Raw genomic sequence first — 15,406 nt, 5'->3', positions numbered from 1 at the left:
CGAAAACAGCTTCTGGACATCAGAGCAGCTATCACTAACCTCGATTTGGATCACAATTTCTACTTCAATGAGTCGACAGCTCTATTCTGCTTACTCCGGACCAGGCCCTAATCCCTGGGAATCGAAGAGGAAGTGACGGCGCAAGAGAGGCAAACGTGCTGGCATCCTGATGAGACTATGTTGGCAAGCAAATATGCCACCTCTGCACTCCGTTCTATTGGAGTACGTACAATCACTCGATTGTACAATCGCTCGAGACTATCCTATCAATGGGACCAGACTATCTGTAATATTCCATTTTTCTCTGCAACGTGGCTGAACATGGATATGGATCAGACACACTGTATTTGTCTCAGATGTATGTGTCTCAATTTGCCATCTTTATATAATTTCTCCTACTCCTAACTTCCCTGACAGAATTGATGAAAGCCAAATGGATAACATTCTACCTTTCCTCAAGATGCATGTAGTCATCCATCTTGTTCTGTCTGATCACAGAGCATGGGGAGATAGGACACAGGAAATCAAAGACGAAGTTTGATTTATTTATCATTTATCAAGTTCATTGTATATTGTTTTATTTACAAACCTTACTACAGTGTGTCACGCCAAATTTAGCAACAGCTGCACAGCATTCATTAGTTATGTGCCGATTTCAAGTAGAGTTCTCTTTAAAGTTGGATGCAGAGGTCAGGTTTTATAACTTTGCTTTCTTCAGTCCTGCATATGTTTTTTTGACCTTATTGATATAGTGTATCCAGTGTTAATGTAAAAATAAAACCATACACGGATAACACAGAATCACATCAGCAACCTTAATAAAGAATTCTGTTTGAATTCCCTCTCCAGCCCAGGACTAAACCTCTGGGCTGTAATGTATTTGGTTAGGGGCACCACAGTTATTCTATCTCCTCTCTCTCTCTCACTGCAGCAGCAGTTTCTATCATATCCCCCTACCCGAGAGAGAGAGAGAGAGAGAGAGAGAGAGAGAGAGAGAGAGAGAGAGAGAGAGAGAGAGAGAGAGAGAGAGAGAGAGAGACAGAGAGAGACCCCATTTACTTTTGGGAATAGAAACTAAAAAAGATTGAATCCTGTAATCTATAATTCATTGAGGTCAGGGACCTCTAGAGACTGCATCGTCCCCTCTATCTGGAAGGTTGATTTGCTTTGTTTTCATCTTACTCTTCACCTTCTGTTGTGGTTGTGTTGTGGTTGGGCTGTGGTTCTGCTAACACATGACACCCTAGAAGCTATCATTTTTTGTTTGAATCTACTTGATTCTAATTTCTATACATATGCATCAATGCAGTATCAGCAATGCCCATCAGGTACTAGACCAGCCAGCCAATCCAACTGCTTTTCAAACTCACTTATGATCAGATCCTCCCCCGATAATATCTTTAACTTTCATTCAGTCCAATTACAGCCCAACATAATGATGACTGAATTGTTAGTGCCTGATTAATAGTACCAGTGAATTGAATGTTGAGATTAGAAGAATCTTTGCTCTTGTCTCAACTCTTTTCTTCACCAGAGAGAGGAGGGAAGTAAGATAATATGACATGCTTCTGCCTGTCACTTTGTGTGTTTATAATCAGTGCTTGACTTGGACTGAAATAGTTGCCGGTACTCATTTTGGGTGCCGGTACTGTTTCCATTTAGGTGCAGGAGTGCCACAATACTTTAGAGCTAATATTCTATAAGAGGAACAGGAACTCAAACAGTAGAACATTTTAGGTGCTGGTACTCAGCTCCGGTAAACTCCTGCCCAAGTCAAACACTGTTTATAATTACATCTTGTCAGTTTGAAATAGGTCAGGCTTTCAAGCATTCTCTCTCTGTCTCTATATAACTCGTTGTTCTCACGTTTATTTTGAGCTTGAGTCTCCCTTATCCATTAAGAGAGTGCTGTAGTAGCTTGTCTTGAAGTATCAACATGCATGGGACAATAGGGTAGAGAGGTGTGGAGGATGGGACAATAGGGTAGAGAGGTGTGGAGGATGGGACAATAGAGAGGTGTGGAGGATGGGACAATAGGGTAGAGGGGTGTAGGAAGGATAGGAGAGAGAGGTAGAGGGTGTTGGAAGGATGGAAGAGAGGGGTATAGGTGTGTAGGGAGGATGGAAGACTGTGATTGAGGGGCGTAGGGAGGCTGGAAGAGAGGGGGGTTGGGAGAGTGATGGTGAGGGGTACATGGAGGTTGGAAGAGTGGAGGTGGGGGGTGTAGGGAGGTTGGGAGTGTGAAGCAGAGATATGTAGGTAGCATGGGAGAGTGTGGGAGAGAGATATGGTTTGGGCAGCAGCAGGGTCTGGGGTGTGGATGATGAAGATATATATGGTGGAGCAGCAGCACTATGTGGGCCTGGCCCATCCCTGGCTAATAGAGGGAATGTGGTCTTTCGTTAAGCCTGGGAGCCTCCTGCTCTACAGTAAACCTCTCTGGGGGTTTTCTGTGTGGCTCCAGGCGCCTGTCAGCGAGACGAACTCCACAGCCTCCCTCTCTCTCTCCACCCATTTTGTCTTCAGTGATGCTCCAGGAGCGTGTTTGCCGTGCTGCAGACTCGTAGTTAGTTGTCTGAAGTGTGGACAGTTATATCCCAGAAGCAATGTGAATTGAAACAGACTTTCGGAGGAGTTTGGCTATGGACTTTCTTTCTTTTCTTACCGCACTGCAGTGGAGACCTCCTTTCATGCAATCATATAATATTGTCTCATTACTCTTTTTTGAAGAGGCAGGTTGTCAGTTCAGTGGTTTTACTGAATGCAGTCCTTCTGCATTATTAAATTAAATCAAAAGAGGGCCTCCCGGGTGGCGCAGTGGTTAAGGGCGCTGTACTGCAGCGGGTTAGGGAGGGTTTGGCCAGTAGGGATATCCTTGTCTCATCGCACACCAGTGACTCCTGTGGCGGGCCGGGCGCAGTGCACGCTAACCAAGGTTGCCAGGTGCACTGTGTTTCCTCCGACACATTGGTGCAGCTGGCTTCCGGGTCTGATGAGCGCTGTGTTACGAAGCAGTGCGGTTTGGTTGGGTTGTGTATCGGAGGACGCATGACTTTCAACCTTCGTCTTTCCTGAGCCCATATGGGAGTTGTAGCGATGAGACAAGATAGTAGCTATTGGATACCATGAAATTGGGGAGAAAAATGGTAAAAACATATACATATATATCAAATGAGCTAGAGCAATGAGAAGCATTTAGACAATTTACAGTATGACTCCTCAGGAACCCTTCCTCTGTAGCAAGGAGTACAGTAGGCACAGGGATACAGCCGTGCTGAATCATGTCTTAATCAAAGTCGATAGAAAAAAGCCCTTGTTGAAAAGTATTTATTGTCCAGCCTTCTCCACCGTCCAAACAAAAGCTTTGTCATCATTTCATAATCGCAGGCCTTCTCCAAATCACCCTTCCTGATTAAAATTGCCTGGAAAATGGCAGTGAGCAGCGATTATAATTAGGCGCTAGACGGGGCTCATTTGGTGGTATTTGGCTGCGTTGTTTGTCATTACCTTCCTGCTGACATGATGGTGTGGAGAAGAATACACCTAGGGCCGCGGCGGTCTCGAAATTTCGTCAGCCAGTGATGGTCAAACAAATAACTGTCATTCTCACGGTAATTGACCATTAATTAACATAAACTCATTTAGCCTACAAGCCTCTTTGGCTTACAAGCCTCTTTAAAAAGTCTAATAAATGCATGTAATATAGCCTACACCTTCACAATAAATACATAATTTATTTTAGACAGGTCTAAAGAAGCATGATTTGAAGAAAATGTAGTCTATTTCAGAAGAAAATAATAGCATAATCTGAGTTCTTATGTTAGATCCTGATGTGGATATGCCAAATGGCTGTGGGCGACACTAGTTAATTTAGCAGACAAGATTGGCTTATAATTCCGTGACATCGCTTGAAAGTTATGAGCTTTGCTTTGTTTTGTACATAGCCTGTACACACTTCATCAGTCTCTCATTCACAGTTTGACATGCACTTGATAATGACTTGAAGTTCAAGGCGGCATCCCCGTTGTAGCCTTAATGCACCCTGAAAAATTCATGCCTTTTGCGGCCCGGAGTGCTGCGTTGTGCCCTTCTCCCTGAGTGTGCTGTGCAATCCGAAGTGTGTCTCACTCACACATGGCTCTAAGTCATGTGATTAGGTCTTTCTCACAGGCTACAAGTTAAGACAGACAGATCAGGCGTCCTTATCCAATTTCGAGGTGCATATTGAAAATATTGGATGAACTGTCCACATTTACTTTTCATCGGCCAACAAGATGAGTAGGCCTAAAGAACACTAAAAGCACTAGCCCATGTCTACTATCCCCCATAGTACAAAAGTCGACCTACTCTATTCTGTGTGAGAAATAAATATTCCAGTCTGGGACAGATGTGGGATGCGATAGATCCCAAATTAATACAACTTTTTTTATGCAATGTGGCTGACGCAACAGATCAGAACCTTTGGCTTAAAATGTTGATAAATTATTAGGCCATTTCTTCACATTATAAGTGCAGCAATGTGCACATGGTAGTAGGCTATAAGCTTGAATGTTCAATTCACTTTAATTATAAAGGTGCATTTTTATGGTGAAAATTATCATTCACAAATTATCAACTCACACACTGTTTATATATGCCAGTTAGGCTCTACACCCCTTGTAAAGTAGATTCATGTGCTTAATTTTAGGAAGTTATTTGTCCACTTTAGCTGTGATACAAAACTTATTAAAACATATAGGCCTATGGGCTAGGCTACATGAGGTGTGATACAAACCTTATTAAAACATATAGGCCTATGGGCTAGGCTACATGAGGTGTGATACAAACCCTATTAAAACATAGAGGCCTATGGGCTAGGCTGCATGAGGTGTGCGACTATGATTCAAACAAGTCGTAAAAAAAAAGGCGTTGTTTCTTATGCTGGGCATCATTCACAAGTGATAATATATAAAAATCTAATCAAAGTTTAGTTGTCACGTGCACCGAATACAACAGGTGTAGTAGACCTTACAGTGAAATGCTTACTTACAGGCTCTAACCAATAGTGCAAAAAAGGTATTAGGTGAACAATAGGTAGGTACAGAAATTAAACAACTGTAAAAAGACAGGCTATATACAGTAGCGAGGCTATAAAAGTAGCGAGGCTACATACAGACACCGGTTAGTCAGGCTGATTGAGGTAGTATGTACATGTAGATATGGTTAAAGTGACTATGCATATATGATGAACAGAGAGTAGCAGTAGCGTAAAAGAGGGGTTGGCGGGTGGTGGGTGGGACACAATGCAGATAGCCCGGTTAGCCAATGTGTGGGAGCACTGGTTGGTCGGCCCAATTGAGGAAGTATGTACATGGATGTATAGTTAAAGGGACTATGCCTATATGATAAACAGAGAGTAGCAGCAGCGTAAAAAGAGGGTTTGGGAGGGGGCACATAATGCAAATAGTCCGGGTAGCCATTTGATTACCTGTTCAGGAGTCTAATAAGTCTAATAAGTGATAGGCTAATATTGTCACCCATCAGACTATTCTTGGTTTAATCTTGTCTTTGCATTTACTAAATAATATATGTGTGAAATTTGTATGGATTTAGAATAGACCATTATCATGCACCTGTATTGAACCAGCGGTAGCGGGAAAAAATACATGTCATCTATGCACTTAAATATCGAAAGGAGGACACTTTTCCCTATGGTTTATTTTCATGCCAGCCAGGTAGGCTATACTCCTGTTGTAAATATAAGCAATGTTTTTACTATTAGGAAGTGGAGAAACAAATTTAGTAGGCCTAGCCTATAGAAAGCTTATGGGATCCTCCTCTTTTTATTAGCGGCCATCACTCTGTTTTCCCCCACAATTGCACAGCCTATGGAAATGTTGCGCAACATGAGCTCATGGGCTGTCATGAAGTGTTTGATTAGATTTTTGAATACATTTGCATTGATGTCAGAGTGATTAGAGGGACACTAGAGTGCTTAGTACCAGGCAGTTAACAAGTTTGGTAAGCTACTAATGACCAGCAGCAGCATCAGAGCTTGGAGAAGCGTAATAACCGTGACTAAACGGTCATTTGTAATGTGTCTGCCTTCATGACTCGGGACTGCCGGTTTGGCGGTAATACGGTCACCTCAACAGCCCTAGGTACACCCTGCTGGAGATCACTCTGCACCTGCTAAACTATGGCTAGCACTATCTGGGATCCTTGGAACGTCTCTACCCTAAACCCTAACTCTAACATTAACCCCTACCCTAACCATAACTCTTACCTAACCCTAACATTAACCCTTACCTTAACCATTTTAAATGTAAACTTTAATGGGGTGACGTCAGAGGTGGGACATCCCAAGGATTCCGTTAAGACATGTCTGCTAAGCTATCAGTGTCAACTTCACACAGAGATAACTGCACAACTCCCATTTTCTGTCTCCCTTCTGTTTTTACTACTACTTTTACTACTACTGCTTTCACTGTTTTTACTGTGGCTTGACTGACAGGTGGATATTGATGTATTTAAGTCATGCTTGAACAGTGCTGTACTGGTTGTGTGTATTCATCAGAATCCAGTTACCTCTGTCATGCTTCCACCTGTCACCAGAGGGTGGCAGAGACCGTCCTAGAGACATTAACGACACTCAGGCCTGTCCAATTTAGTCTTTATGATTTCCCTGTTAAAAGAGGTGTGTTTTCTGTTGTCCTTTGCAGAAGCTTGAATTGCTTACTGTGTGCGCTTGTTTCCTGAGTGAGTTTTGGATACTTTTTTCAGGTGTACTGTGTAGCTACCGTTTCTAAGTAAAGTATTATGTTCATCCTGAACCACTGATTCCTCGCCTGGTCTCTTCTCTGCACCTGGGTCCAACCATACCATGTCACAGCAAGCTTCTTCCCAAACATGGACCCAGCAGAGATCACCCAGATCAAGAATGTTGTAACCCACCCACAGAGCCATATGTCAAGATAGAGAAGTGTGAGTTCCAAGTTTTCCAAGTTTCGTCCCTGGGTCACATTATCTCTACCTCAGGTATCCAAGTAGGCCCCGTAAAGGTTGAGGCAGTCACCGACTGGCCCCGTCCCACCTCACTCAAGCAGGTCCAGCCGTTCCTCGGGTTTGCCAATTTTTACAGGCATTTTATACGCAACTTTGGTGAGGTGGCAGCGCCTCAGGGTCCAACTCTGCAAGTCCCAGACTCTATTTTGCTGGACTCCCGAGGCTGACAGGGCATTCATGGAGCTCAAGGGACGTTTCACCTCATTGACCCATCCTCGTTCATCCTGATCCTACTCATCCCTTTGTGGTAGAGGTGAACGCCTCGGACACTGGAGCAGGGGCATGCTTTCACAGCGGAACGAGGAGAACAAGAAACTGCACCCATGCGCCTTTCTCTCCAAATGGTTCTCGCCAGCGGAACACAACTATGATGTAGGCAACCGGGAGTGGCAGTTAAGTGGGCTCTTGAGGGGTGGGACATCTCATCCTTTCGTGCTCTTGACAGACCATAAGAACTTGGTCTCCATTCAAGAAGCCAAGAGGTTGAACACTCGACAAGCTAGGTGAGCTCTATTTTTTAACAGGTTCGATTTCACACTAGCCTATCACCCGGGATCCAAGAATCAGAAAGCAGATGCCCTGTCCCGCCAACACGATGTCTCTAACGAGGAGAGGGAATCCGAGACCATCATCCCCGGCTCCCGCATGCTGGCCCCTCTGATATGGAGTATTGAGTCCACGGTCTAACAAGCTCAGACCTGAGAACCTGACACCGGCAGTGGACTTACTAACAGACTTTACGTTCTACGATCAGCCCGTTCCCGAGTACTACAATGGGGACACCCCTCTAAATTAACTGGGCATCCTGGGGTCTATCGGATACTGGGGTGGAAATTCTGGTGGCCCAACATGATTGAGGATGTGGGATCCTTTGTTGCGGCCTGTTCCCTCTGTGCCCAAAGCAAGTCCTCAAGACAGCGACCGGCTGGGTAGCTCCAACCTCTGGCCATCCCCAGCCGGCCCTGGTCCCACCTGTCCGTAGACTTTATCACAGGGTTACCACCATTCCAAGGGCTTACCACTATCCTGGTGGTCGTTGATCGGTTCTCCAAGGTAGCCCATTTCATTAACTTACCCAAGTTGCCCTCAGCGAAGGAGAATGTCTTTTAACTACACAGACTTCCCCAGGACATTGTCTTGGATCTTGGGCCCCATTTCGTCACACGGTATTGGAAAGCCTTCAGCTCCCTTTTGGGGGCCTCGGTGAGTCTCTCCTCAGGATTCCACCCACAGCAGAATGGGCAAACATAGCGGGCCAACCAGGAGCTGAAGATGTTCCTCCGCTCTTTCGTCTCCACCCAGGCCAGCAACTGGAGCAAGTTCCTCGTCTGGGCAGAGTATGCTCACAGCACACTGCCGAACTCGTCCACTGGACTATCGCAGTTTGAGTGTCAGTTTGGGTTCTTTATCCTTAACCACTGATTCCTCGTCTGGTCTCTTCTCTGCACCTGGGTCCAAGCTTACCACGTCACAACCTCTCCAGTCTCATGGTATGGATGTGGAGACATTGTCAAGAGAGCCTCTGGTGTACCTAAATGGTTTTTCTAGGCCTGAGTTGTACATCATTGAAATATCTCTCTGGTGAATCGCTGGTCTTCCTTCTTTAATCCACACCTTTACAGTATGTAATTTTCCCATATTGACAGTCAATGGTTGAACCTTTTCTTATTGAAGACTTAATTTGGAAATTTACACTTTGCATTCAATCTATATGACTCTCTCCTAGAGAGACAATCTTGGAATACCAATATCTACATTGCTTAAAAGTTGTATATAATTTCTGGCAGATTAATCAGCTAATAGACTTTCAGTTTATTTGTAGAACCATCTTAAATAATTGAATCCGCTAACCATAGAACATGAAGGTGGACCTTAGCAGGTTGTTATCTTCGCTGAAGGGGTGACATTGTAAGAAATGTCCTTTCTGGTAGAACTGCTGCACAGCAGTATCATCCCCTTCTACTGTAGAGTAGAACGGGATGATACAAGCTTCCGTAAGGTTTCTCTCAGCATTCTGAACTATCTGAGGCTCAAGAAACTCACACAGCCATGGAATGTGCACAGAGGACAAAGAAAAGTGGAGACTTCATTTCACCGTGTATGGATTCCCCTGATTTACCTTATACACACACACACACACACACACAATGGAAGAGATACAGCTCAATCATTGGCTCCTTTGAGGGGAGGCTCCTTGTCTCCTCCATTAATTTTCTCCAGCAGTAGATCTAATCCCGGTCTTGTAAAGTCTCTGCAACATTGCAGCCGCTGAATGGCTGTATCCATGACTGAAAAACTGCCTCATGTTCTGACTGCTTTCAAGCCTCACTAATGCGATTGAGATTCAATATTTTCTTTCATTTTCTCTGACGCTCTGTCTAACTGGGTCTGGAGCAGGACCAAAGGAGTTCTACTGATGCAGGCAGCACAGCGCCTTTACCTGGCTGTCACTGTTCAGACTCCATCATGCAGGGGATGAGTTTAAAAAGAAAATCCCAAACCTTTCTTCAGCCACTCTAATGTGCTAGTGACAGTGTAACACCGTGAACTGTCTCTTATAATACAGTTGAGGTAATACAAGTCAAACTTGCGTGACAAGTCAAACTTCATGTTTGTCTAACTTCCTATATCCCGTACCTCTGTCAATTCCAGGGTATGATAATGATGTATTACAATGATTAAGTACATACACAACAGACGTCAGGTTGTCATGAAATATTATTTGATATTTGTGAACTATGTGAACTGTGGTTTTTATGGAATTGACAGTGTAACATTATCCTTATAGACAGGAAATGGGCATTATAGTAGGCTCAAGTGGAATTATTGTTATTCTACAGTTAAGCATTCCTCGGTGTCACTGTCTCTGTTGTCCAGCTGGAATGCAATCCTGCCCACAAAGGTGTGATCTGTTTGAAAACAAATATGCCAAGATAACTCATGTTTTTATCTATTTTAAAATATAAACATTCAAAGCTACACACTCTAAAGTGGCTGTTGGCTGACTTGAACCAATTATTAGTATCCTAGCAACAGCAGTCAATATGTTTCTTAGCAACACCATTTGGATATGCATAAATTATATTTAATTCAAAACAGGTTGATCTAAACAAGCATTTTTTTAATTTGAACTTTTATTTAACCTTTTTAACTAGGCAAGTCAGTTAAGAACAAATTCTTACCCACTAGGAACAGTGGGTTATCTGCCTTGTGATTGGTTGAGATGTGTTCTAAGCCATACTAAAAAACCTGTTTAGCATGGTTAAACCTATGTCGCAAAAATGGGCATCTTGTTTTCCGTTCCATCTGAGAAATCCCTGCACATCCACTGTCCCATCAGCCCGGCCAGCCAATCCATTAACTTCATCTCCACTGCAAAAAAGCATCAAGACATTATTTATCCTTGCTTCTAGCCTAACATATGGTATGCAACAACAGGGTTTGTACAAATGTTGCTGTCTGTCTCTCGACGTTTGCAACATTGTTTCAATATTGACATTTGATCTCCACTGTCCTATTGAGAATTAACGTGTCAGGACCAGGCAGACGTATTTTCTCAGCCAGTCGAAGTCATGAATCAGCATAATTTTTATGGATGTGTACAAAGAAAGAAATGTAAATAAAAAAGCAGGTCAAACCAAATGAAATGCAGCTAGTTTGCTGTCTTACCAGCTACAGTTTTTTTGTGTTGTTTTTTTAACCTTTATTAGGCAAGTCAGTTAAGAACAAATTCTTATTTACAATGACGGCCTCAGAACAGTGGTTCAGTGTTCAGGGGCAGAATGACAGATTTTTACCTTGTCAGCTCCGGGATTCAATTAAGCAACCTTTCGGTTACTGGCCCAATGCTCTAACCACTAGGCTACCTGCCGCCCCAAGGTGAATGAAGTGATTGTTAGCCTTAGTAGGCTAGCTTGGATGCAAAGGATAAGAGCGTTGCCAGCCAGCATGGCAACCTGACCGATAGGATGATTGGCCAGCCGCTTGGCTAGCAACAATAGATGTGTCGGGACTAGGCCTATATTTTTGTTAAGGGATGAAATAGTAGCCTATGAATACATTTATCAAAATAAAGTTTTTTATGTAATTGGTAACCCCTTGTAGAAAAGCAATTATACACCAAAGGGCCTGCAAAACAACTTTTTTAGCACAGCTGCGCTGATCTACGGTAGTCCGCTCCTCTTCGTACCTACGACCGCAGCACATCCGTGCTAAAATAGTAGTTTAGCACGCCCTCTTGTGTATGATTGCTTTATAATAAAGTATTTGAGGAAGCAAAGGCTCACACATTATCAATAAGGAATCATCAGGCACCGTCATCTTAGAAGTCATAAAAATATTAGGTTACTGTATGTCTAGATTTTTCATAATCTTATAGGAGCCTACTCTGAGAGGGATAGAAGTGGCAGATATCACTCAACTCAATTCAGGTATCTCTCTGTCTCACACTGCATTCAACCCTCATTATGTCTCGTTTTCTGACTGCTGAAAGCCTTTATCACACAATGCCTCTGTCTGAGACCCTTCCTGTGTGTGTCTGTCCCTGAAGGTAGACCTTGTTAATGAAGAGATCATAGTCCTCTTTATCATCAGGCCCTTCAGCTCACACACACAGAGCAGCAATTAGACCTCTATCACTCGTATTCTGTAGTCAGCCCACAGCAGCCAGGCTTGATGTTATCTATTAATGCTTTCTCTCTCGCTGTGTAATGACCAGTGGAGGCTGCTGAGGGGAGGACGGTTCATAATAATGTCTGGAACAGAGCAAATGGAATGGCGTTAAACACAAGGAAACCATGTGTCTGATGTTTTTGATACCATTCCACTTATTCCGCTCCAGCCATTACCACGAGCCCATCCTCCTGAATTATGGTGCCACCAACCTCCTGTGGTAATGACCTACAGTGATATGATCTGTGGCTGAAAGGGCTTTGCATTAGGTGCTACCTGCTGCTCAGGACACTAATATTTGATATTTAACAAGCCCATTAGTTAACGAAACACCTTTTCTGGTTTTCCCACCTCTGAATTGTCACTCATATTACAGGTACATCTGAGACAAGATATACCGTATTCAGTCGCCATTTAATATGGATGGCTCTGAATTGAATGACAGATTTTGGGAAATGAGCTCTATTCACATGCATTTCGAGGTTGTGGCTATTTCTCTGGCTCAGCCATTTGATAATCCGTTTTCCAAATTCATGTACTTTTCCTCAACCCCTCTACTAGAGCTGGGAATCCTCTAACTTTTCAATGATGCAGGGCTTTGAACCCACACCCTTTTAACGGGCTGCACTCTGCGCACACACCCTATCCTGGCGACCTCAGCGTAATAGAATATGGACCTGTAAGCCAACACTGTAGTATTCACCCTGCCTGTGTTACTATCACACTACTAATAGACCTCTCTGTCTGTCTCCCCTGGAGGACCGTTCAGCGGGCGGACCATTAGTGCAGTACAAAAGGCCAACCGCAAGCTTCGTGTATCATATGTTGCTCTACTTGTGTGTCATATGCACACAAAACATGACTGACGTAATTTCAAATGATCTGAAGCTAATTTGTATACTAAGATCAATCAAATAGTCTCTGTTTGTGCAAACAATCTTAAAGGGCAATTACACCACTTTTCAACCTAATTTTCATTATCTCCAGCACTATGACCAGTGTCTACATAGCTGTGCATGCAATATATTTTCAATCCATTGCATAAACCATTACCTCTTGCTGATACTGTCCCTAATGTACACCCTGTATTTGTAAACAACATTGTATCACTGTTTTGATGTTTTTTAATGAAAATACTGCCATGCTTGATTGCTGTATGGTCTACTATATTAATTCTCAAAGTATTACTTTGGTGCAGACTGCAGTATAGTCCTTTATAGAATCCATCATCTCCTCTCTGCAGAGGCAGGGTCAGAGGCAGGGTCAGAGGCAGAGGAAGGGTCAGAGACAGGGTCAGAGTCAGAGCCAGTGTCAGAGCCAGTGTCAGACAGGGTCAGAGCCAGTGTCAGAGACAGGGTCAGAGACAGGGTCAGAGCCAGAGCCAGAGCCAGTGACAGAGCCAGTGTCAGACAGGATCAGAGCCAGTGTCAGAGACAGGGTCAGAGCCAGTGTCAGAGACAGGGTCAGAGCCAGTGTCAGGGACAGGGTCAGAGCCAGTGTAAGAGACAGGGTCAGAGCCAGTGTCAGAGCCAGTGTCAGAGACAGGGTCAGAGGCAGAGACTGGGTCAGAGCCAGTGTCAGAGACAGGGTCAGAGCCAGAGACAGTGTCAGAGACAGGGTCAGAGCCAGTGTCAGAGACAGGGTCAGAGACAGGGTCAGAGCCAGTGTCAGAGACAGGGTCAAAGCCAGTGTCAGAGACAGGGTCAGAGACAGGGTCAGAGCCAGAGCCAGTGTCAGAGCCAGTGTCAGAGCCAGTGTCAGAGACAGGGTCAGAGGCAGGGTCAGAGGCTGGGTCAGAGGCAGAGGCAGAGGAAGGGTCAGAGACAGGGTCAAAGCCAGAGCCAAAGCCATTGTCAGAGCCAGTGTCAGAGACAGGGTCAGAGGCAGAGACTGGGTCAGATACTGGACAGAGGCAGAGACCGGGGCAGAGATAGAGGATGGTGAAGGAATGACCACACTCTTAAACCTCCTCCTTCTTGCTGTCACACTATAACCTGAACTCTACAACCTTGAGAAACAAAATCTGATGCTGATGAAACATGGCCACGGCACCAACCCCAGATTCCATTCTGTCTGCATCTTTACTCTACCAGCTCAGCAATGTCCATAGTGTGCAATTTGAGAACAAAGTTATAACTCTTCTAAAGTATCAGATTCTCTAGTCACACAGTAGGCTATATTTCATATTATCAAGCAATGATGAGACTTGGATTAATGTTCATTCTTTGGTATGCAATCACCAGAAATGCCAATACAAAGTCATAGAAAAGTCTCAGCACATTATCTCATTTGTTCTTATCAGACCAGTATGCAAATTGTTTCTGAACCTACAGCTGACATTGGCTGAGATAATGGAATTCGATATTCACTTTCTATTTTCTTGGCCTGTTTACGTTTTTCTGTGATAATTAATTATAAGGCTGATGTAACAACGTGTTCTAATTATCTTAGAAATCTCATTGTGTGTCTGCTTACAAGAGCTGACAATTAAGTTTATCCAAAAGAACATAAAGCTTGTTTGACAGCACAAACCATTTCCCCACAATGGCAAAGCAGGAAGAATATTGTCTATTTCAACCAGTGAAATTAAACTGACTATAGATGAGTACGGCCAAGGCTGCATCCTAGCTGACTACTGCCTATATTTCATTTTTTCTCTTAAGCTTAGAGAAAGTGCCTGTCTTCAACCTTGGGGGGGAAATGTTGTTCTAAAAGCACTCTGCAGGAAGGAAGCTTTCAGAGGCAGTGAAAGACATGCAGAGAGGGACATATTTGATATGTGTTCAGATGGGCAGAAGGGTGCTAAGGCTTCTCTCCTCCCCCCTACGCCTCTATCTATCTCTCCTCTCGCCAGGTGTATGAACGAGGGACCAATGTGGAGCAATTTGTTACCCGCTTCCTGTTGAAGGAATCAGCCAATCAGATCCATTCTCTGCTGAACTCGGTGGAGAGTGCTGTGGACGCTATTGACGAGCAGCACTGTAGTCAGTCAGGGTGAGTTGTGGAGTGAGGAGGACACCACTGCTGTGTCATGTCATTATGTGTGTGAAATTTAGCCTGGAAGTACCCCAAATGAAAATCACTCAGGTTCCTAGCAATGTGCCTTCTCTGGCTACTGTGATCCACCCTCATCCTCTCTCTCGTTCATCTCTCATCCCTCTCTGGGGCAGCCGGTAGCCTAGTGGTTAGAGCATTGGGCCAGTAATCTAAAGGTTGCAGGATTGAATCCCCGATCTGACAAGGTAAACATTTGTCGTTCTGCCCCTGAGCAAGGCAGTTAACCCACTGTTCCCCAGGTGCCGAAAGACATGGATGTTGATTATGGCATCCCCCCGCACCTTTCTGATTCAGAGGGTTAAATGTGGAAGATGCATTCAGTTGTACAACTGACTAGGTATCTCCCTTTGTTTGTCTGTCTTTCACTCCCTCTGTATAGGTACCCTTCTAAGGTCAGTCAACAGGTTCCAGAGAAATGTTATGAGAACCCAGTGCCTGACTACCCTCCTAACAACAGAGTCAGTGCTGCCAAGGATGCTGCCCCAAGGAACATCAACACTGCTACAGGTGAGGCCTCTATGCCTGTGTCACACACAACATACTGTACACTGGCATAGGCCTACAGTATGTAGTCTCTCACTGAAGAAGTTTTGTATGGATTGGAGTCAATTATCCAGCCCCTTCTACAATCTGC

General features: G+C 44.1%; 1 protein-coding gene across 1 annotated transcript in view; it reads left to right on the top strand.

The window, feature by feature from the left end:
- The window catches only part of LOC139381983 (N-terminal EF-hand calcium-binding protein 2-like), a 139,877-nt gene that overhangs the window by 89,853 nt on the left and 34,618 nt on the right, over window positions 1-15,406 (top strand). The window contains exons 6-7 of the mRNA XM_071125881.1: window positions 14,570-14,709; window positions 15,152-15,279. Coding sequence (XP_070981982.1) covers window positions 14,570-14,709; window positions 15,152-15,279 — 268 coding nt within the window. The remainder of the gene's footprint in view (window positions 1-14,569; window positions 14,710-15,151; window positions 15,280-15,406) is intronic.

The sequence above is a fragment of the Oncorhynchus clarkii genome, chromosome 2 (genome assembly GCF_045791955.1).
Source record: "Oncorhynchus clarkii lewisi isolate Uvic-CL-2024 chromosome 2, UVic_Ocla_1.0, whole genome shotgun sequence".
Taxonomy (NCBI): Eukaryota; Metazoa; Chordata; class Actinopteri; order Salmoniformes; family Salmonidae; genus Oncorhynchus; species Oncorhynchus clarkii.
Note: the sequence above shows the minus strand (reverse complement) of the source record. Positions and strands in the feature narration are given on the sequence as shown.